Source organism: Meles meles, chromosome 4 (genome assembly GCF_922984935.1).
Source record: "Meles meles chromosome 4, mMelMel3.1 paternal haplotype, whole genome shotgun sequence".
Classification (NCBI taxonomy): Eukaryota; Metazoa; Chordata; class Mammalia; order Carnivora; family Mustelidae; genus Meles; species Meles meles.
In genome coordinates this window covers 149,303,475-149,328,275 of record NC_060069.1, presented here as the reverse complement: position 1 = coordinate 149,328,275, position 24,801 = coordinate 149,303,475, and the positions used below count along the sequence as shown (strand labels likewise).

Genomic DNA, 24,801 nt, shown 5'->3' with positions numbered 1-24,801 from the left:
CTCTTCCATTATGGCCGGGTGATAGACCTAAACCAATGGCATAAACGGTAGCTCACTTTCTGTACCACGTGGGAAGCCAGGAATTTTAAGTGCTAGGCAGAATTTGTGACAACAGGGTGTCCGTGATGGTTAACTTTATGTGACAACTTGCCTGGGCCCCAGAAGGCCCAGATATATGGTCAGACATTAGCTTGGGTGTTTCTATAGGGTGTTTGGGGATGAGATTAGCTGTTAAAGTGATAGAGTAAAGCACATTGCACCTTCCAAAGTGGGCGGGCTTCATGCTGTACCAGAGGCTTGAACGGATCAGAATGGCAGACCACCTCCCAAGTGGAAGGGAATGCTTTCTGCCTGAAAGCCAGCTCCTCCTAGGTCTCCAACGGGCCTGCCTTCAGACAGGAGCCACACCACTGGCTGTCCTGGTTCTCAGGCCTTCAGACTCAGATTGGATACATACGGCCAGCTCTCCGGAGTCCCCAGCTTACTGACTCACCTGGAGATTTGAGAACTTGCCCACCTTTGTAACTGCATGTGCCAGTTCCTTATACTGGTTTTGCTTCTCTGAAGAGCCCTAACAAATACAGTAGCACAGGAAACAAAGCAATCAGAAGCTATTTTGATTAGAATATGTGCTTTTTCAGGGTGCCTGGGTGGCTCAGTGGGTTAAAGCTTCTGTCTTCGGCTCAGGTCATGATCTCAGGGTCCTGGGATCGAGCCCTGCATCGGGCTCTCTGCTCGGCAGGGAGCCTGCTTCTCCCTCCCCCTCTGCCTGCCTCTCTGCCTACTTACGATCTCTCTCTCTCTGTCAAATAAATAAAATCTTAAAAAAAAAAAAGAATATGTACTTTTCATTTGTCTTATAAATCTTTCAAGATCCAGGTGTATCCTATCTCCCTGGGAAATTAGTTCACTCTTCACTACACGTGGACAATGTGATTCTTATAGGTCAAGGGCCTTTGACAAATATTCCCAATTTATTTAGTAGGACTCGGTCCCCTTCATACATAGAGCCCCATGAATGTTCTCCACGTGTGTATACATGACAAGGAAGCAACTCAGGGTACTGCCTCATATTAGAGGCAGTCGGAAGTCAGGGAAATATCTGTGAGTCCTAATATTCAGGAAAGAGGAAAAATATCTAAGACCAATTAATGTTTTTTCTTTAGATCCTCTTATCTCCTATGATGTTATGCAAAGTGAAGATCTGGGGAGAAAGAGAAGATTCGAGGGCACAGAGGGAGGGGTAAAGTAGGAGTTTTATGGAGCCTTCAAGGACATCAAAGTGATAATGATACAGTGCTAAGAGGGGCTGGCTTCATAGGTGTGCCACCTGCGCGGTTGCCCAGGATCCACACTCAGAAGGGCTCTGCTCTGGTTTTAAATGCTCTACATCAGCATCTTGAGAATCTCAGTTTTTGAACCAAGGGGCCCCAAATTTTCATTTCACACTTGGTATGAAATTTCACACAAATTATGCGATTAGTCCTGATGCTACATAAAACTTCAAGTTTGGTAACCAATTACAAATTAAAAGTAAGCATTTATTCAACATTCCACCAACTGATTATTCTGATGGCCCTATAATAAGATCTAATAATAGCAAACCAAACAGATCTCATACTCCCATGCCCTTCCCACAGTTAGAAAGAAGAAGAGACAAGAAAAGACTTTGAGCAAAAACAGTCAGGAATTGTGTACAATTGATCTTTGTACAAAGCTTGGAACGAGACGTAGGTTTCTATCAGCAGTTCTTACAAGAGCTTGGATAACTGCTCTGAAAATCAAGAACTAGACCTCTAATAGAGGAGTAACATCTGCATCCCGCCAGTGAAGTGGTTTCAAAATCCCCGACCTAAGACCTAGCAATTACACTAGGTATTTAGCCGAAAGATACAAACGCAGTGATTCAAAGGGGCACATGCACCCCAATGTTTATAGAATTAACATCCACAATAGACAAACTATGGAAAGAGCCCAGATGTCCATTGACTGATGAGTGGATAAAGAAGTGGTGGGAGATATAGATATAGATAGATAGATCTATATATAGATGTAGATACAGATATAGTGCAGCCATCCAAAAGAATGAAATCTTGCCATTTGCAATAACATGGATGGAACTAGAGGGTATTATCCTAAGTGAAATAAGTCAGTCAGAGAAAAACAAACACCATAGGATTTCACTCATATGTGGAATTTAAGAAACAAAACAGATGAACATAGGGGAAGGGAAGGAAAAGTAAAATAAGATGAAAATTGAGAAGGTAGCAAACCATAAGAGACTCTTAACTCTAGGAAACAACCTGAAGGTTGCTGGAGAGGGGAGAGGGGATGAGGTAACTGGGTGATGGGCATGAAGGAGGGCACTTGATGGAATGAGCATTGGGTGTTACATGCAATTGATGAATCACTAAATTCTACCCTTAAAACTAATAAAAAAAAATCCCCAGTCTAGGAACTGAATAATTTCTGATCATTGTCAAAACTTTTTGTCATCCATCTTTCACCCTTGATAGTTACCTGGTATAAGAAAAAGAAAATGCCAAGAAGCTGAGGGTATATTACTTGGTACACAAAAGTAATCACCCTTACTTCTATTTCGGTCATTAAAACAGACCAAATACCCTATTTGCATGTTTTATACACATATACTCATATCAATACAAACATGCATCACTGCACAAAGTGACAGAGCTTTCTCTTTGTAGAGATATTTGTATTAACACACTCTGGATAGATACTGAAAATGAAGGAATGTGGATATGATTAATATTTTCCAGGAACTTTGAACTGGTAGGACAAAGGAAGACACTGCTGTCCAAATGGATAAATGGAGAGCCTGACCTGCTGATATGACCGTGCTCTCCCTCAGCTCCCCCAATGAAAGACTGCACCCCTGCTGACTCACACGTAGCCTGAAGGGTTTGCATTTCCTTCCTGTGGCAGAATCTTCTGCTTGCACCCCCACACAGTTCACTCCACATACTTGCTCTTTTTCTTCCATACTAAGTTCCAGACAAGAGGATTGTATTAGTAAGCATTCCCCAGAGAAAGAGAACCAACAGGAGATACATAGAGAGAGGTGGGTTTATGATAAGGAATTGGCTCATGTGTTTATGGAGGCTGAGAAGTCCCCAGATTTGTCATCTGCAAGCTAGAGTCCCAGGAAAGGCAGTGGTATAATTCTCATCTGAAAGCCAGCAGGCTTGAGAGCCAGAAAGAGCCAATGTTTCTGTCCTTGTCTGAAGGCAGGAAAGAGCCAACGTCCTAACTCAAGGCAGGCAGGCAGGAGAAGGGCTTCCCTCTTACTCAGAGCCTTTATGTTCTATTCAACTGATCAGATGAAATCTTCCCACAGGGACGCCTGGGTGGCTCAGTCGGTTAAGCCACTGCCTTTAGCTCAGGTCATGATCCCAGGGTCCTGGGATCGAGTCCCACATCAGGCTCCTTCCTCAGTGGGGAGCCTGCTTCTCTCTGCCTGCCTCTCTGCCTACTTATGTTCTCTCTCTCTCTCTCTGAAAAATAAATAAATAAAATCTTAAAAAAATAAATCTTCCCACGTTAGGGAGGACAATCTGCTTTATTCCGTTGATTCATTTAAAAGCAAATCTTATGCAAAAACATTCTCACACACCCAGAATAATGTTTGAGCAAATATCGGGCACCCCACGGCCCCGAAGCATCTTGTGGCACCTTCCAGGATAGCCAGGCCACCCTGTCAGCCGCTCTGCTTCTATGTCCCTTCCTCACTGCGGCCATCTTAAACCATAACAATGAGCTGCTGCCATCTTGGACTTCACAATGAGGGAGATCCCTCAATAATGACAGAGAAATTTGAGGCTTTCAAGATTTTATGGAGCAGAACCTCCAACTCAACCCAGGGATCTACATCTCCAGTTTTTCACATCATAGAAAAAAAAAAAAAAAAAAAAAACTTTCCACTGTTATTTGATGAAGGTGCCTGGGGGTGGGGGGCAAGCATGGAATCTGCCCTTCAAAGCTGATTCTTTTTTTTTCTTAATCAATTAATGGACATATAGTGTATTATTAGTTTCAGAGGTAGAGTTCAATGATTCATCAGTTCCATATTATATCCAGTGCTCATTCCATCAAGTGCCCTCCTTCACGCCCATCACCCAGTTACCCCCTCCCCCACTTCTCCTCCAGCAGCCCTCAGTTTGTTTCCTAGAGTTGAGAGTGTCTTAGAGCTTGCCGCCCTCTCTGATTTCAACTTATTTTATTTCTCCTTCCCTTCCCCTATGTTCATCAGTTTTGTTTCTTAAATTCCACATATGAGTGAAACATTATGGTATTTGTCTTTCTCTGACAGACTTATTTCACAGAGGATTCTAATCCTAACCTGATGCACCTCCCTTTTTCTCCCATTGCACATTACAGATAAGATTACGGATTGGACAGTAAATTAGCTAAAATATTTAGGACTAGAAAGAAAGAAAACCGTATAGCTCACCAACTGTACAGTGAAGGTAAGAAGAAAACTTCATTCAGCACAATCATCTTTTGTGTGTCTTTCACAACATTCCATTTCTTTCCAAAAATAACCTTGCGAAGCAGAGAAAGCTTATATTTTTGTCCTCGTTTTTCTCTCTGAAAAATCCAGGATTACCCCTGCTTGGATGATAATTTGGTTTTAAGTGATTCCTCATTTTAACCTAAGCAAAACCATGCAGTATCAAGTGAACAATCTAATATCTTATTAAATAGATTGCTATCACTTTGCAAACATTTATGGGGAGCTTTAAAAACCTCTTTATAAATGCAAATTAAGCCTTAAAGCAAGATTCTGAGGTACTGGTAGAACTCTGTTTTAACATGATGGACATCAAAATGACTGCTAAATTCAAATTGCATTTCAATGGAACCCTCTGGTCACTGTGGAACAAAAGAATCTTGGGTCTGTCATTTGTTTGCTGTACTGAGTTTTCAATAAAGCCAGAAAGCCTCATTGTTGGTGTCACAATGCATAGTAGCATTAAAGGCCAGGAGAGGGGCACCTGGCTGCTTCAGTCATTGGAGCATGCGACTCTTGATGTCGGGGCTGTGAGTTCAAGCCCATGCTGGGTGTAGAAATTACTTAAAAGTAAAATCTATGGGATGCCTGGGTGGCTCAGTATTAAGTATCCGCCTTCAACTCAGGTCATGATTTCAGGGTCCTAGGATAGAGTCGCATATTGCATCCTCTGGCTCCTTGCTCAGCAGTGAGCCTGCTGCTCCCCCTCTGCCTGCTTCTCCCTCTGCCTGCTGCTCCCCCTCTGCCTGCTTCTCCCTCTGCCTGCTGCTCCCCCTGCTTGTACTCTCTCTCTCTGACAAATAAATAAGATCTTTAAAAATAAATAAAGATAAAATAGAATCTATAAATAAATAAATAAAGTCCAGGAGAAAGCCTAAAGCTGGGAGCGCTCTTTAACTTTAACCGTGTTACTCTAACTTATTTGACCATGAAACAGTGTTTTCTTCTCCTTTTTTTTTTTTTTAAATGCTTCACACGTCAAACACCGATGTTGCAAGAGCATGGTTTCAGAAATCCTATACCACATTCTACTTCCAGAGCACTTTCTTCTAAACTAATGGCAGTTAAGGTCGAGGTTGGGAAAGGGCAGGGTACACCCACAGAGCCATCTCCACACCACCCTCCCTAATTAGGATTGATAGATTTATCCAATTAAAAATATGGAGTTCTCAGTTAAAACTGAACTGCAGATAAGCAACTTTTTTTTTTTAACACAGTGTTTGGGACATACTAATATTATATATATTTATATATCTATTCATTGTTTATCTGATTTGTGAAATTCAGTTTTAATTGGGTATCTCATGTTTGTCTGGCATCCCTGCCCCCAATCCCTCCTCAGGGAGGAGGAGCTGAGGGTCCTCTTGGTTTGTGTTTCTGGACATTTAATGGGGTTGTACAAAGTAGGAAGGACGCTGGGTTAAAATCACAAGCATGGTTATCCTACTTTTCTTAAGCACTTCTGAGGTATTTCTACCTTTTTTAGCTTGTTGGTCATCTGTGCTAAACACCCTCCATGCGCCCCTGCTGATCCGCTGTCCCTGCCTTTCCTTCCTGCTATGTTCCCCCGGGGGGACTGCCTATCTGAACTAAAGCCACAAAGTTGACTTGTGATTGGGTTTGCGCCCTGGAAGCCACCAGCAGAAGAGGGAAGGGCAAGTATTATTGCCCAGGCCTCTCCCTGCTAAGCCCAGGCCTCTCCCTGCTAAGCCCAGGCCTCTTCCTGCTAAGCCCTGGGAGCCCTGTGGCCCCCCTGTCCTGGAGAAAGCACAAGTTCTTGAGGATGTGATGGGGAGAAACCTTCCCTCCAGACACAGTCTCTGCCAGGTCCTGGTCCTGCTTCTTCACCCCTTCATCTTCCAGCCTAAGAGAGACTTTCCCTAGGCTGTCAATCCCCAGGGCTTCCCCAACCCTCCCAGTTTCCCTTAATTCTCCCCCAGCTTTGTCAATATTCCCTTCGTTAGGTCTCTTCCATTGGCCCCTTTTGGAAGTGCTCCTGTTCCCTACCAGGACATTGATTATACAAGGTCAGACTGAGATTTGGGGGATACAGAAATTCCTCACCTGTACCTTAATCCTAAATCTCAAACTGAAACGAGGCTTGCAGAAAGTCTCGCTGTGGGGGTTTTAGCACCACTAATAAAGAGGCTCCTTACTTCCCATTTCTGGATCAGCTAGCTAAAAATCAGTGAATGCCAATCAGTAGGTTGGGTTTTGTTTTTGGTTTTTTTTTTAAGATTTTATTTATTTGACAGAGAGAGACACAGCAAGAGAGGGAACACAAGCAGGGGGAGTGAGCGAGGGAGAAGCAGGCTTCCTGCCCAGCAGGGGGACTGATACGGGCTCAATCCCAGGACACTGGGATCTTGACCTGAGCTGAAGGCAGACCTTTAACAACTGAGCCACCCAGGCACCCCAATCAGTAGGTGTTTATAGTTACTGCTATTTCAACCACTATTACTATAATTATCACCCTAAATATCTGTATTTATAATGTTGCAACGGTCGTGCAACAGTTTGGGGGTGCAGGCCAGTGTATTCAAACGCCACAACACTCATCTCTCTCTGTGAAAAGAAGAACATATAATCAGATAGAGATTTGCCTGTAGACCACAGTGACTCCTGGAAAGTCTTGAGTCTTGCTTCTCGCCTGGGATCTGACCACTGTGTTCGCCGTGTTAGTTCCCAGAAAACCCTAAAATTTGATTGGGAAACCAGATGTTGTCAGGATACTTGGGGCTTGACACAATTGCAAGTTAAATGAAAAACAAAAACAAAAGTGGGGAGAAAAAAGAAAGAAAGAAAGAAAGAAAGAAAGAAAGAAAGAAAGAAAGACCATCCCAACTTACCCACGGCCGATTCCTTGCTTTTTCCCAGCTATTTTTAAATGATCAAATCACCATAGTATCTATGGCATTCTAAAGATTGCAGGGCTTGTGAGTCATATCCTTATTTACAGGAATGATGGGGAAAGTCAGCATGTTCAGTATTTACTCCATTTTTGAGAAATGAGCAGACAAGAAGCTGGGGGGAGGGACGGGGAGGACAGTCTCTTTCACGCATAATTTTACCTTGTCCTGCTATCTCTTTATCTTTCCCTTTTCAAGACTCAGATCTGAGAGAACAGCCACTGCCCAGACATGTTCATGACAGACAAAATTGGTTCAGAGAAGCCGATTGCAAATGCGAATTCTTCCTCTCATTCCACTGTTGAAAAACTTGGTTCCTCCTTTATTCACACGGGCTCAGTCCTTCTGCTCAGAATTCTTGTCCTGAATGCCTTAGTCCAAAAGCAGCCAATAAGGAGTTTTTTAAAAGACAAACTCCAGAGGGAACAACTGTGTGTTCTTGTGTGACTCAGGCCATCCCCTCCCCATCATTATCATATTATCTACACTTGCAAAAGCCACCCACACACAAGGACTGACTAGGAAGGAATGTTTTCAAGGTTTCCAAGAGCAAAATGAAACATATGATCTTAACACTGTAACTTAAAACCTTTTCAAGTATAAGACATCTCTCTTTGAGGGAGCATTTGTTGGTAACTGTGAGAAATAATATATTCTCCCTATGATGTCATATGGACAGTCAAACTGGAAGGGTATTCAAGGAACCTAAAGGTTCATGCTATCAGCTTTATGGTTATTTCATCTCGGACTATGTGCATTTGAGTTTCTATGTTCACGTGTGATTTAATTGCACTCTCAGCTCTGACTTGGTCCTTTAAAATAACAAGATGGGTGAAAACGTTGTCTTAGAAGTTCCAATCGCTTCAGAGTATTCTCTTGCCTTGGAATAGGCTTGGAAACTTTGAAACACTTATTAAACATTTTTAAAAGGTGGGGGGTAGAAATATTCATGGAAAAAGCAGGAATATTAGTGTCATCGAATTAAATATATTAATGGTGACTGTGAAGGTAGACTCAGTCTGTCTTTTATTCTGTCAGGACACATGATACTACTGAGGGTTTATTATTCTCTAAGGAGAAAAATATTCATTGGAATGACTTATCAAGTAAAATGTATGTAATAACCTGTATAACTAACCCTATCTTCAGACTTCCTGGCCAGCTAGCCAAATCCATACAGTATAAATACCCTCTATAGCATTCCCAACAACTGAAGGTAAGGTAACTTAAAAAAGAAAAACTCTTAGGGGCACCTGGGTGGCTCAGTGGGTTAAAGCCTCTGCCTTTGGCTCAGGTCATGATCCCGGGGTCCTGGGATCGAGCCCCGCATCGGGCTCTCTGCTCTGCAGGGAGCCTGCTTCCTCCTCTCTCTCTGCCTGCCTCTCTGCCTAGTTGTGAGTTGTCTCTGTCAAATAAATAAAATATTAAAAAAAAAAAAACTCTTAAAATGTGTCATTGTAGAAGATAATGTGTTCACATGATACCCCCTGTGCTTAAAATTCAGTGGCTTCCCATTTTGGGGGAATTAAGGCCAAAATTTTTAATGTGATCTTCAAGTTACTGCTTCATTCTACAACCTCATCCCAAAACACACTCTCCCAACATCTTCATAATCAGCCACATTGGTCTTCCTTCAAGGCTTTGAACATGCACAGGGCCTTTGCACATTTTCATTCTGTCTAGATGCCTTCCTCCACCTACCTCCACTTGTGTCTTAAGCTCTTATTCATCCACCAGATCTTAGCTCAGTACTTATCACCTTTAGGAGATCATTCCAGACTCCTTATCTCAGTTAGATTCTCTTTCATATGTGCATCCATAAAGTATGTTTCTTTTCTGCTTGGCATTTCCTTACCTCATTTCTATGGTATATCTGTTATCTATTGCTGCATAACAAATCCCCTTGAAATTTAGTGGCTTCATACAACAAACATTTATTATCTCTTGGTTCCTGCTAATCAAGATCCAGGAGCAGCCTGGTTGGGTGGTTCTGGCTCAGAGTCTCGTTACATTGCATCAGGATGTCAGCCGGGGGTGCTTGGGTGGCTCAATCAATTAAGCATCTGACTCTTGATTTCAGCTCAGATTGTGATCTCAGGATTGTGAGATGGAGACCCTCACTGGACTCCACACTGGGTGTGGAGACTGCTTAAGATTCTCTCTCTCCCTCTCCCTCTGCCCCTTTCCCCTTTCCTCTCTTAAAAAAAAAAAAAAAAAAAAAAAAAAGGAAAGAGAGAGAGAAAAAAGATGATGTCAGCCCAGCTATGGTCATTTGAAGTCCTGCCTGGAGCTGGAGGGTCTGCTTCCAAGTTCACTAGTGTGTCCTCTGTTCTCCTGACCATGTGGGCCTCTCCAGGACTTGCTTGAATCTTTTCAGAACATGGAAGCTGGCTCATCCCAGAGCAAGTGATACAAGAAAACAGAGGAGAAGGAAGCTCTTGGTCTTTTATAACCTAGTCTTAGAAGTCACATACTTCTATTCCTCCATTCTGTTTGTCAGAAACAAGTCTTCAAGTCCAGCTCACACTGAAGGACAGGGAAATTAAGCTCTACCTTTGGAAGGGATTTTTGGATCTATTTTAAGACTAACCCAAGACTACTTTTGGGTAAATGTCTTCCTCCCTTACTAGACCAAGGGTATCTTGAGAACAGGACCCATTTTTCTCTTGTTCACTGTTGTGTCCCTGGCACCTTCTGGAATGCCTGGCAAAGTACAGCATTCAGGAAATCGTTAAAAGAATGAATTAAATGATAAAGGAATGAACCTTTGTATTTCAATCCCAGTGTTAGGGAACTCTGGACAAATTTTCTAATATCAGTCATTGGTTTTGGATATTGGGGTTAATTCTAGCTACCTCTCAGACTATTGTAAGAATTAAACAATACAACCTATATAAAGCACCTAGCATCATCTGGCACAGAATGGGGCTCATTAAATGTTAGTTCTCATCTTCTTTGTTTCTATTACATATGCAAACCTCCCGGCCACACTGATTCTGCCCCTCACACCCCTCCATCCCTCCCAGACTGTGAACTGTGACTCCACTTCAATTGCTACCATTCTCCGTCTTGCTCCCTCCCTCCTACTGCCCTCCTGACAATTCCTCGTACTTCTGGTCTCTGTTTTGTGTGACCCATCCCATGTTCTGCAACCACGTGAGATATCTTTAAGCCTTCCGCATTTCCAAACTCCCCCCACAACCAGAGCCCAGTGGAATTGCCCAACTTAATTTTCCACGACCCCCCATACACACTCTACAAGAAGACTACTTACTGCCCCCAAATGTGTGGCCCTCGCTCTGTGCTTCCCAACCACAGTCCTGCTTATGCCATTCTTTCCTTCTTTGAGCGCCTACTATAAATGTCATTTATCTTGTTGCATTTGTGTTTATTCATGTGTTCCAGGAACTAGAATGTGTGTGCTATTTCTGTTACTAAATTGGAAGCACATCGAAGGCTGGGACTCTGTCACTCATTCTTACATCCTCTATTGTAGTTCCTCTGCCCTGCACCAGGAAAGTGTATAATAAACTTTCGTTGAATTGAGTTTGAATTCCAGATGGTTTTTATTTCCTTATTTGTACTGACTTAATGATACATCCCAGCCCAGTACCAGAATGAGATAGAGCAACATGTTCTGCCCGTACCGACAATGAGAGATTTGACTTCTAGCCACACAGAACCACGTTCTTTGCACATCTACATAAACTAAATGACCTACAAACAGCGACTCTTTAGTAGAGCAATTTAGTAAAGGTTACATTTTCCTCTAATTCTAGCTTCAGTGCAAATATTTTCACCGTAATATTAATAGGACCTCTGTGCTCATTTTTAATGCTCTGTAACATTTTCATTACTGCTAGCTAGTAGGAGGAATACAGTAAATGTATTTGAAGAGAGAAAATCCTTAAATGATTCTGGGCTATATCAGTAATATGCAGCAGTAAGTAAGATTGGGGGAAATTTGTCGAATGAAGAAATAGATGGGACTGACAATGTAAAATATTTTACTTTTGGACTGCTCTGGTAATGCTTCAAAAGTAGCTGACGTTTTCATATTTTCAATGAACAACACACACACACCTAGGGAAATTCTTACTTTTGAGTCATGAATAGATACCTTTTGGAAGCACATAGTAAATTTTCAGGCTGAGACTGGCACAGACATGAAAACTATTTATTCAGTTTCTCCTTAATATATTACCAGTAGTGGGGCGCCTGGGTGGCTCAGTGGGTTAAGCCTCTGCCTTTGGCTCAGGTCATGGTCTCAGGGTCCTGGGATCGAGCCCCGTATCGGGCTCTCTGCTCGGCAGGGAGCCTGCTTCCTCCTCTCTCTCTGTCTGCCTCTCTGCCTACTTATGATCTCAGTCTCTGTCAAATAAAGTAAAAAAAAAATATATATATATATATATATATATATATATATATATATAACCAGTAGTGTTCAAACATTTTGACCAACAAAATTATTTTCATTCTGATAGAGCAAAGATATTTTGGAACTATACTTCCCTGCTCCTCCCCATTATCTATAAGGGGCCATGACTGCTTGAATTCTGGAAATAGGTGTAACTATCTTCAGACGGGCAGTGACCAAAAATGAATTCTTATGTGTAAATGTTGGTAACATACTCTTCATCCTCCGAGTCCATTAGAAACTTGGTGGACAATCCCTCCTTTGTATTAGTATCTATGAGCCTTGGGGTTACTAAAGAAGAAGGTTCTACCAGGATAATAGAGACTTTCATTTTTGGTCAAATGTTAAACCAGTTTCAGGGTGAATAGGCACATGTAACATTAAAAACTTTGAGATCTATCTAAAAGCTGTGTTTTACAAATGAGGAAATGGAGAGTCAGGAGATTGAAGGACGTCATGGACTCTGCAGCACATGGCAAGAAACTTGTGACCCCGCAATGTGCTTCCCAGTGACTAGGCTGGTCCTGGGTGTATCAAATTTGTCATCATTGGCGCATTGGGCCAGACGATGCTTTGTAGTTGGAGTGTTGTCCTTGCATCTCTGACCTCTAGTCTCCAGACACCCAGTAGCAACTCTTCAACCTGGTCATGACAACGACAACAACAAATGCCCCTAGACTTTGCCACATGTCCCCCCGGGGTAAAATCTTCTCCTGCCCCATAACAGCTGGTCTCTTCTAAGCCATCTTACTGGCATAATCAACTATTCTCTTTTATGTTTTCTGGAAAATACCTTAAGAGACTAATGCATCATATTAAATATTAGAACTCTGAATGATTTCTGTGAGAAACCACAGTCTTTCCAAGAAAAGGGACTTCACTGCTTATTTCACACATTCAGATAAGAACATAGCCTAACTCAGGGTAACCAAACCCAACTAATTTTTAGCCTAAGGGAAGCTCAGAAAGAGACAAAACACAGACTGACAATTTTGACTCATGTTTAATGAAAAAGAAGTTACATGAATAGAAATGGACAAAAAACAAAGAGATCAGTTTGGGGAAAGACGGTGATAGTTGGAACAAGGGAAAAATCATTTTATTCCTGAATTTATTCATATATCCTACTTGTTATTACTGATCCAAAAGATCTCCTCAAATCCAAAACAAAGTCATAGTTGCAGTTTTGCTGATGTTTTCATGGGAACTCACCAAAGTCATGTCCAAACCATACTTTTCCATCCCCCCCATGCCCCCAGAAGACACACAAGCAAAGGCAGAGATGTTTACTGGTTGGTAACGTGGCGTGAAAGAAATGCAGCCTTATCAGCATTTTATTCCAACAGCAAGTTAGCACTGGCAGATGTGTTTTTGGCACAAACATGCTTTCTGCTAATATTTTCACGAGAAAGCTTTTATGATGGGCCACCATTTACTCTTAGTACAATCAATCATTGAGGGATTAAACCTAACTCTGGTGAACATAAATATGTGTGCAGACATTTCTGACTTCAGGTCCGAGCACAGTTGAAATAGTCAAGACGTGAAGTTTAAAAATACACGGATATGAACTGTGGCGAGCCTCTCACTAGTTTGTTTCAAGGCTCGATTCTGCTCAGGATTCTTAGCCGAGTCGGTCAATATTCTATTTTCCTTCATTTTGTACCCTGATGTACAGGGTGATCACATCTTCCTAAAGAAGAAAAAAAATCTTTGGAAATGAATAATTGATCTCTGAAAACATATTATGGCCATAGGTTTGCTTTAATCATCTTATTTCAAATAAAATATCCCTTCTGTCAAACTCGATCTGGCAAGCATTAAATTCATTATAGACGTTTGCCACGTGCGTAATAAAAAGGAACAATAAAATTTTACACACTAGCCCTTAAAAATAAAAATCTTTTGGCCAGCACACAACAGTCACCAACCTTCTATGCTCACACTGAATCACTTCAAGTTAGGATGAGCCCTGTCTCTTCTGATACTGTATTCTAAGTTTCTCCAGCTGTTCCACACATTGGGACTGAGCCAGCTTCAACGTCCGGTTCTCCTCCATCAGCACCTCGAATTCCCGAGCCAGCTGAGCGGCATCCCCCTTCTCCTTTTCTGCCTGATCCAGCTTGGCGATGAGCTCCTTTCTGAAGATTCAGAGGATAGGTGAGGAAAAGAGCACAAGATTTATTTTTTTTAAAGATTTTATTTATATATTTGACAGAGAGATCACAAGCAGGCAGAGAGAGAGAGAGGAGGAAGCAGGCTCCCTGCTGAACAGAGAGCCGGATGCGGGACTCGATCTCAGGACCCTGAGATCATGACCTGAGCGGAAGGCAGAGGCTTAACTCACTGAGCCACCCAGGCACCCCAAGAGCACAAGATTTAATGCAAGCAAATTAAAGGGTGCAGTGACAGCATAATGGAAGCAGAACGTTTCCTTCGGCTTTCCTGAATTTCACCATCTCTACTGGCTTCCGGTGACTTCCTTTTAGCTTTTCCAGTTTCATTAGTTTTAGCCACTTTATTTTATTCTAGTACCTCAAACAGACACATCCAAAATACTAAATAGATATCAAAAATCTCAATGAGTCCTTCAACGGTCGAAACAAAAGTGATTTTTTTTTTTTAAAGAATACAACAGATTGTAAAAATTACAATTAGTTTAGGGCAGAAAAAACCCAAAAGTCAGTTTATAATTTAAGATAGGATCTATTGTCCTATGGGTAGAACTATAGTTTGTCTCTTACCTTGTCTTTGTCTTCCAAATTCAAATACTGTCTTCCTTTGTTTTCTACTGCAGAGCTTAACAAATCTTTATTAGGTTTCTTTGAACTAAAGAATCCAACTCCTTCCTGCAAATATAATTTTCCATCTCCTTCCCTACTACTTGTGTGTATTGTGCAGCCCTATTTAACAAACAATGTATCTACATTTCAGGCTGGCCTGACTCTAGAATTCAGGAGGTAGGCTAAGGTTATCGGAGGGAACTTGTAGTGATAAATTCTTAAACAAATTCAGTTCTCTGTAATTGCATGTAAATAATTCATTGATATAAATACACATAATAAGGAGCTGAAGATTCCCAGTCTATATTTAGATCCATCAAACATGACGACCCAAAACAGGTCCACTCCTCTTATGTGAGTCAATTAATCCTGAACTAGCTCTAACCAAATTCTTTGCCTATAAACATGTGTCAGATTTCCTTCTCTGTAGGTAAAAGCATAAGTAACCTGGAAGACCTCCTTAACCAAGTGACCAACCTTGACCTCACCAGTAAGGAGATAAATAAGATACCACCGGCACCAAGGACACATCCTTCTTCTGGTATTCTTGCCAAAAATGCATACACTAGACAACCTCAAATTGAAGGAAATTTTTACAAAATTGCTAGCCTGTAGTCTTCAAATTGCTAGCCTGAACTGTTCCATATTTAAGGAAACTAAAGAAAAATGACAACTAAGTGCAATGCACAATTCTGGACTAGAAAAAAAATTGCTATGAAGGACATTGTTCAGAAATTAATGCAATTTAAACATGGATTAAATAGCAGTAATGCATCAATGCCAAAATTCTTAATTTGTAATTATGGTACTATGGGTAATGAGAGAATGTCCTTATTCTTAGAAAATACTGAAGTACTGAAGCATTTAGAACCATGGGGCATGATTAGATAGATAGATAGATTGAAGACAGATAAATATCTCATCTCACTGAAAGAAGGAGAGAGAGAAAATGCCAGTAGTATGCAATGTCGACTATATAATAAAGTTCAACTGGGGAAGCTTTGAATAATTAGTGAATCCAGCAAAGGATATACGGGAGTTCTTTATATGATTTTTGCAACTTTGATCTAAGTTTGAAAGTATCAAAATAAAAAGTTACCCAGGAAACGGACAAAACACAAGTCAGAGTTGAAGTTCTTGTATATTCGTCCTTTACCCCATGCACTGCCTTGTGCACCGATTTTGATGACCACTGAGCAAAACTAGGCATTGGAAAGAAAGTGCCCAAAGGGGACAAAGGGAAGACAAGCTAGAACACTGCTATATAAATACACAAGGTTTCTTATTGATCTTTGAATTTTCCATGGTATTTAGAACATAAAGTCTCTTAATAAATACTTGCTGAATGAATAATTAAAGAGTAAGATACCTCAGAGACAAATCACATGTATTTTAAAGACAAGGAAATGGGAATGTACGGTGCTTAACTTAATGGAAAAAGTCACCTAACTCATAAGAAAAAGCCAAAAATCAAACCTATCCTTCTCATTAAATGTTTATGGCTCTTTGCCTCTAAGCATAGTTTAAGCAGGAAATGTCAATAATTAAGTATTAGTAAAGTTCCTTATGTAACTGTTCTAGAGAAATTAATAAGACTTAAAACTCAAATGAACTGTGTCACACAAATAATTCACATCGAAATAGAGTTTTGCTCCCAAATCATGGTCTGGAAATTGGGAGTACCAGGTATAACAATAGCGATGGTTGTGGTTCCATATCTGACCTTGCTTAAAACTCCTTAGGACATCTGTTATTAGTTTTAACTGGTAAGAAAAGATAAATCACAAAATCACAGAATTTGCAACTAAAAGGAATGATCATGATGGTCTAGTTCAGTTTTCCTGTGTTGGAGAAAGTCAATAATAATTTCTTCCTTACTGGAATCAAGAGGACTCAAATGATAGGTTTCTAAATTAGTTTGATGTCTCTGATAAGCAAACATACACATATTCAATGAATACTGTCAAAATGTATGTTGTCTTCTGTCCAAGACTATTTATATAGATATGTTTATGTTCATCCATTAGCAATTCATAATTAAACCTGGCACAACAAACTATGGAGAGAATCTTATAAACAGATGATCTGAGGAACAAATCAATATCTATAATTGGCTAAAATGTGGCCCTGCCTTTGATTGTGTGTTTATCATTTCTAGCACTCCCTTCAGTGTAATGTGATAAGGGGGTAGGAGACCATCATTACCGGAATCCTATTTCTTTTTTTTTTTTTAAGGTATTATTCATTTATTTGACAGAGAGAACAAGACTGCAAGCAGGCAGAGGCAGGCAGAAAGAGGAGGAAGTAGGCTCCCTGCTGAACAGAGAGCCCGATGTGGGGCTCGATCCCAGGACCCTGGTATCATGACCTGAGCTGAAGATAGAGGCTTTAACCCACTGAGCCACCCGGCTGCCCATGGAATCCTATTTCTGAAATCAAGAACCTCTAATATAGTTTCCAACATGATGTACTTCAACAATGGAAAGGCCTTGACCTTGGGTCCATCATAGATCATCTGCCATCCCCATCCTACACCATATGCCTGGAAAAGCTTTTGTTTGTTTGTTTGGTTGGTTTGGTTTTTTTTCTCCAACAAATGGAGGAAGGGAAAGAGAACTTTGAAACTTTGTGGAAACTAACTCCAAAATTAAAACATGAATTCATCTGTTTCTGGCAAGACCACTACCATCGTTCTTGGGACTCTCAAAGATGACTAAGACTTTTATTTGGAAAAGACAAAATCTAAGATGTTTTTGCCATAATGAGCTAAAGAGTTCTAGATAATAATGTGACAAAATACTATCTTCATCATGGGGAGAATTTTATTCTAAATAGTGATTTAGACTGCACTATTGGTGGTTCTTAAAAGAGGTGTGTTCTAGTGCAAGCATTGATACACAGGAGAGAAGAAGCAGATGCCTCAAGATGGCAAAAAAGAATGTGAAAGTCTGCCTTCATTTTATGTGGGTGGGGGAACAATCAATGGTATTGAAATGGAATTGCAAAGCACAGTCTAGACTGTGGTAATTGAAGCCCTACAAATGAATAATGCATAAGAAATAAATGTATTACATCATTTGGGAGCCAAAGGGCAACACTTCTTGCAGGAAGAAGTGAGATTTGCTCTAGAATTTCTCTTGGCACAATTAATCTTTTGGGCTGGAAAACTCTTTGTTATTGGAGGCTGCTCTATTCACTGGCATCACAGAAGGTTTAGCATCATCTTTGGCCTCGATTCACTAAATGCCGGTAGCATCTTTCCCCACCCCTGATCATTACAACCAAAAATGTGTCCAGACATTGCCAATAACCAGGGGTTGGGGACCGAGGAATTGGTCTAGTTAAGAACCATGACCCCAAAGGAAATGGAGATTTCCCCTATTGATCACCCCACAAAGAGTTAATCCTGGAGGGGTGCCTGGGTGGCTCAGTTGATTAAGTATTTGCCCTCAGTTCTGGTCATGATCCCAGAGTCCTGGGATCGAAGCCCAAGTCAAGCTCCTTGCTCAGGGGGAGCCTGCTTCTCCCTCCCTCTGCCTGTTGCTCCTCCTGCTTGTTCTCTCTCTCTCTTTCTCCTCTCTCTCTCTCTCTCTGTCAAATAAATAAATAAAATCTTTTTTTTTAAAAGAGAGAGAGTTAATCCTGGAATAGGAATGGATGAAAGGCAAAAGTTTCCTCATTCTTTTCCCCCAAAGATTGGAGCCTCTTTCCTTAGCCAGGGAGATCTACTTAAAAGCACTCCCATTGAGAAGTGATAAATATTCTGCCCCTTTTATTGTGGTGCCAGGCAGAGATTAGAAGGAGAGAGACTGAGGAATGAGATTCTAGGTAGAAGACTGAACATCAGATAATTAGGTGGCATAAAAGGCCCAAATCATTATGACCAGGGCATACGCTGGTACTGGGTCACGGGGTTACACTGTAAACACTCATAGAGAAGTATCTCCATTTACTATTGCTTTATGACAATAAATTTGCTAATTTCTGGGGTCTGTGTAAATTTTTTTAAAGAATTTTTTTAAATGCTTGGAATATAAAAGTGAAGTTTGGTTTTCAATGTTTTCTAGCTGTGATACCATTTTTCAAGGAAAATTTCACCCTGAAGTGAAGCAAATAAAACTGACCAGATAGGACTTTCTCTAGTTGGTCTTTAGACAGCCCCCTGCGTGACACCCCCTCTATCCCCAATCTTTGAAATGTTCCCCGGGACACAGCTTTAAAATCTCTGCCATCAGGAATGTCCTAAATAAATGTTTCTGGTTAAACATAAAAATCGATCATTATTGGAAAATTCAGAACAAATTAAATGTCATGACTGAAAACAAATCATAACAGGGCTATTTTTAGACTATGCTGTTACCAATCACATATGCTCCCTTTTCCCCATCCTGATATGTTTCCCTCAATGAGATGTTGCTCTTTCAATCACCATTTTATGATATTTTTAAAAGATCTGAAGATAAGGGTGCCTGGATGACTCAGTTAAGTGTCAGACTCTTGGTTTCAGCTCAGGTCATGATCTCAGGGTCCCAGGATTGAGCCCTGTGTCAGGATTCCCACTGAGCGGGAAATCTGCTTGTCTCCCTCTCCCGCTGCACCAGCCCCTCTCCATTCCTGTGTGCGCTCTCTCTCTGAAATAAGTAAATAAATCTTTTAAAAACGAGATCTAAAGATATAGGTCTGATATTTTTATGTTATCCCCATATCAAAATCCTTTTCTAATGTTTTGCCTAAACCCACAAAAAATTATATAAGTTTTTTTCAATTCCATAATCAAAAGAGAAATAACCCAACTGGAAAAATGGACAAAGAATCTGAATGCACATTTCTCCAAGAAGATATGAAAAAGGCCAAAAGCCCATGAAAGGATGCTCAACAATGTTCAGCTATCAGGGAAGCATCAGTCAAAACCACAAAGAGACGTCATTCTGCACCCACTAGCCTGCCTATAACCAAATAACCAAAAAGACATAATAAAAGTCAGCAAAGGTATGGAGAAATCAGAACCTTCATACATTTCTGGTGGGACTAAAAATGGTGTAGCCACTTTAGAAACAGTCTGACAGTTCCTCCAAAGATTACCCATTGAGTTACCACATGACCCAGCCGTTCTAGTCTGGGGCACATACCCACGTGAACTGAAAACATACCTCCACACAAAACCTTGTACTCAGATGTTTCTATTTAACCAAAGGGCAAACAATCCAAGTGTCCATCAACTGATGGGTGGATAAATAAAATACAGACTGCCCAAACAATGGGATATTGAGTACTCGGCCATGAAAAGTATGCCACATACTACAACGTAGATGAACTTTGAAAACATCATGCCAAGTGAAAGAAGCCAGTCAAAAAAGACCGGATAGGGGCGCCTGGGTGGCTCAGTGGGTTAAAGCCTCTGCCTTCGGCTCAGGTCATGATCCCAGGGTCCTGGGATCGAGCCCCGCATCGGGCTCTCTGCTTGGCTGGGAGCCTGCTTCCTCCTCTCTCTCTCTCTGCCTGCCTCTCTGCCTACTTGTGATCTCTGTCAAATAAATAAATCTAAAAAAAAAAAAAAAAAAAAAAAAAAAAAAAAAAAAAAAAGACCGGATATTGTATGACTCCATTTATATGACGTATCCAGGATAGACAAATCCATAGAGAGGAGGTAGATGGGTGCGGACCAGTGGCTTAGAGCGGGGGAGAGGAAAGGGGTTCAAGGTTTGTTTCCTGGGTGATGAAAATGCTCTAAAACTGTGAGGGTAGCAGCCCAACTCTGGGAACATACCGAAAACCAGAGTAATCTTTAATTATGTAACATTTTTCATCCTGACTTTTCTAAGAGTTTAATCTCTCTTTCTGACATTCTAAGTCAATCTTTTAAACACCCCAGCATCTGGCACACATTTCACATATACAGAATCCTTTGAACAAGATAAAATACCCTGTCTGGAGCAAAGCCACCTTTACTAATTGTAAATCCGGTTGTAGATCTAATTGTAGCTTAATCATACACTTTAACTTGCTGTCAAAATATTGGTAATAAATTTCAGAAATCATAAAATGTCCACCTCTCAAGTCTTCCCATTACATTTACAAAAAGACTGTGTCCTATTTTAAATTTATTTATTTATTAAGAAAAGCATGTATACATTCCATTTTATTATATATGCAATTTTATAAAACTATTGGTTTACATTCAAAAGGCCTAAAAAGAGGCAGAAATAATAGTAGGGCTTCTGGATGGATGTCAGAATTCTTGGTAAGTTTTTAAAGCCTTCAATAAAATCGTCATTTTTTTTTCAATTGAGAAGGAAAAAAAAATCTAATAAAAGTAAGAACAAGCTTTTCATACATCAAATAAGCCAGAAGTGATTCTTTAAATTAAATTCACTACATGCTGAGTTTATAGTCCTAGAAAATGTTTGACTCTCTTTATCTCTCTAATAGACACGATTTAAAATAATAGTTATAATCAACTCTTCTCGGGCCTCTTCAAGGTCTCCCAACCTTGATCCAGGGTGACCCCCGCTGGAGATGAGAGAGAAGTTCAGCTTCACCTGTGCTCACATGGCTCCACCAAAGAAAAACTCTTTTTAAAATACCTAAGTTAGCTTCTCTCCTTGGTCTAGCTCATGCTAGCCAATCACCAGAGACAACATAATTGCCCACACTTTATGAAATGAGGGAAAGAAATTCATATCCAAATCATCAAAACACAGAGAGCTAATGAATTGGTTCAGATCCATTTGACCTAATTTATCTTGCTTGAACACAAAGAATGTCCAGGAAAATATCTGTTATGTAATGAATTTCTGCTTCAGTAAAGTGTTCATGAAAACAGTGACCACCAAGAACCCCTGGAGAACCAGTCTTATTTATTTATTAAATAAAAGATATACCATACTTCCTATTTATCCTAGTAATTCCTTATTTATTTCCAATTTATCCTAGCAATTCCTTATTGCTGATATTGACTCTGTATTTTAAATATGGACCCTATAGATTACAAATGACACATCTGTTACAGTGTTTGTATACATAGAGGGTATTACCATGTCTTATAATCAGTCACTCAAAGTCACCCTCACTCGTGTTTGACCCTATGCACATGTCCCTGCTTTGTGACTGGGACACAAAGAGATGTTAAAAGGTGACTGTGTTTGTAGGGAATTCTGCACAGGCAGAAAGTCAGGACATAAAGTTAAATTGATAACACCAGCCCACAAATATGCCCCCAAAATCATTCCAGGGGCTCCAGGGTGGCTCAGTCGACTAGTTGGACTTCTAGCTCTTGATTTTGGCTCAGGTTATGACCTCAGGGTCATGAGGTCCAGCCCCACCCTGGGTTCTGTGCTCAGGGTGGAGTCTTCCAAAAGATTCTCTTTCCTTCTCCTTCTACCCCCACCCCAGCTCGCTTGCACATGCCTGCTCTCGCTCTCTCAAATAAATAAATATTAAATATTAAAAAAGAAAAAAAAGAATCATTCCAGTGTATTCTCTTTCGCCCAGTAAGAGAGATGAACCCCGTGCCCTCGCTGGGCAGGGATATTTGCTAAGCTCTCCTTGAGGGTGGCATTTGGGCAGGCAAAAAGGAAGGAACCAGTATTCCAGACCTAGAGCTTGTTGTGTGAGCCAGGGCACAGAAGCAGGAAGAATGAATAGGCCAACATAGCTGAGACTAAGGATGAGGCAGAATATTCCACAGGGATACTAAGGCCATCCTGAGCTAGAGCTTACAAGCCAGGCCAAGAACTTGGTGTCCCTTTCCAGCAATGTGAAACCATAGGCAGGGAAACCAGTTTTAATATTGCATTGACCCCTTGGGGCGCCTGGGTGGCTCAGTGGGTTAAGCCTCTGCCTTCAGCTCAGGTGATGATCTCAGGGTCCTGGGATCGAGCCCCACATCGGGCTCTCTGCTCAGCAGGGAGCCTGCTTCCCCCTCTCTCTCTGCCTGCCTCTCTGCCTACTTGTGATCTCTCTCTCTCTGTGTCAAATAAATAAATGAAATCTTTAAAAAAAAAAAAATATTGCATTGACCAGGATTTGAAACAGCAGGTCCTAATCCCAAATAGCAGAATCAGGAATGGAGAAAAAAGAATTTGAGAGACTTTATTAAAAAAAAAGAAAAAAAAAAAGAAAGGAAAAAAGATAACAAAAGAATTTGGCCTTTCCTGTACATCTAGCCAATTATTTAAGAAGAAAGTGTGGGGAGGGGAGGGAGATAACATCATAGTTTCAAGAAAAGTCCGAAGTTCAAACAGGCTTAGGGGAAACATAAGATTAGTTATGCAGAAACAGCAAGGATATGTTTTCAATAAAAGACCATATGAGTCACCAGTACATCTTATCCTATTTTTTAATGAAACACACAAAAATATAAACTTACGAAACATACAATTTAGTGGGTGAATTTGGCATTGCCAAAAAAAAAAAAAAAAAGGCCATCCATGGATTAATTGAAATAGGCCAAATTCTCCAATACTTTCAATCTGAAGAGTTGACAAATAGATACATGATTACCTGTTTTTTCTGTCTAAACAGCACAGTTCACACACATACACACACACACATACACACACACGAGGAGGTACATTTATAGGCTACTGATTATACAAGCCCTCCTTTAACTTCCCTATGGGTATTATTAATAAGCTTCTTCAACTCCTTTAAGAGGCTTTTTCAGGACTCAGATTGTGTGCAAATGTGCAATCCAAGCTTTCCAACCAATTCATGAGAACTCTCAGATCAAAACCAAAGTCTCAGATAAATGAGCGAAAGTTGTGTTTTTCTGATCTCCTCATAAACATCTTTTCATCCCTTTAGCCATAAGTCCGGTGATGATTTTATGTTGGAAGCACAACACAGAAAGGAAGTAAGAAAAAGTTTGTTAACCGAGAGTTCTTAGAGTAAGTGCAAGGTCTAACCCTACAACCCATACCACTCCCCACCATGTTATTCCGTCCAACCTCCATTAGAGGCAGATGGGGAGGGGAGCTCAGGGAGGGTCTTCAAAGAGTCTAAAGAATTTTATAAACTTCTCAAAGCATATTTCACTTGCTTTGATTTAAAAACGAGGTCATAAATGCATACCACGTATCACTTCAGGAAGAGAAAGTGGGAAAAAAGTAGAAAGTTAAAGAATCGAAACACGTTTTGATTACGTGTCAGGCACTCAGCAAAACCTGATTCAGCATCCGCATCCCACTGTGCTTGGCTTCAGAAGTACAATGGTGAGCATCACCTGGCTCTCCCTGCTTTCAGGGATTAAAAGCACTTAGCAGTTACCATGTAGTAGGAGATGCAAATATTAGTCAAAAGATCTCACTAATAAACACGTAAGGATGGGCTAAACAGTGCTAGGGTGGAAAGATGTCTGAAGCTTTGAAAGCATGAAAGAATGGGGATCACTGGTGTAGACACTGGTCGAACTGAGTGCAATTAAAAGGAAGAGGATTCTGGGGCGCCTGGGTGGCTCAGGGGTTAAGCCTCTGCCTTCAGCTCAGGCCATGATCTCAGGGACCTGGGATCGAGCAGGGATTTCCCCCCTTTCTCTCTGCCTACCTCTCTGCCTACTTGTGATCTCTCTCTGTCAAATAAATAAATAAAATCTTAAAAAAAAAAAAGGAGGAGGATTCTGCAAGAAAAAGCTATGTGCAATTAAAATTAGAATGCTTTAATTAATTTAATTATTAGGACTCTATAATTCCCTACAGCAGAACTGGAATGGTAATGGAAGCTATCAAGATTAAAACAAACAAACAAACAAACAAACAATCAAACCTCTTCGGGCTACTGGACTATAAAATGCAGTTAGTGGACTAACACATTTACATTATTCCAAAGATCTGTCCTACAGGCTTCCTTACCTGACTTGATGCAGGAGCTCTACCATTAAGCATTACCAAAATTCACTCCAAGCCAAAGTGCTCTGGGGCCTTTGGGCACATGCACCGGGAGCATAGTGGGACTCTGGGTAGTATTCTGGTATTTTTAATTTCCTGAACTAAAAATACTTATTAAACATTTAAGTTTCTGTATGAAAAAAATTAATAAAAAATTTTTTTAATTTAAGTTTCTGGTCAGAAGTCTTCCTACTGTTCTTCTCAGTACTCCATAAAGTAAAGCATTTTGTCTTCAGCAGTCCCATTTGGATCTTTTCTATCATCAAACATGATATAC

The 24,801-nt window shown here is 40.6% G+C and overlaps 1 protein-coding gene across 5 annotated transcripts in view; it reads right to left on the bottom strand.

Moving 5' to 3' along the window:
* The window catches only part of MAP3K7CL (MAP3K7 C-terminal like), a 64,028-nt gene that overhangs the window by 11,527 nt on the left and 27,700 nt on the right, over window positions 1–24,801 (bottom strand). For 4 of the 5 annotated variants that reach the window (XM_046002855.1, XM_046002857.1, XM_046002853.1 and 1 more), the window contains one exon: window positions 12,845–13,998. In XM_046002855.1, the coding sequence (XP_045858811.1) occupies window positions 13,818–13,998 (181 nt within the window). In that variant the 3' untranslated portion in view covers window positions 12,845–13,817. Of the gene's footprint in view, window positions 1–12,844; window positions 13,999–24,801 lie in introns of those variants that run through there. The other variant, XM_046002854.1, reaches the window with a different exon arrangement.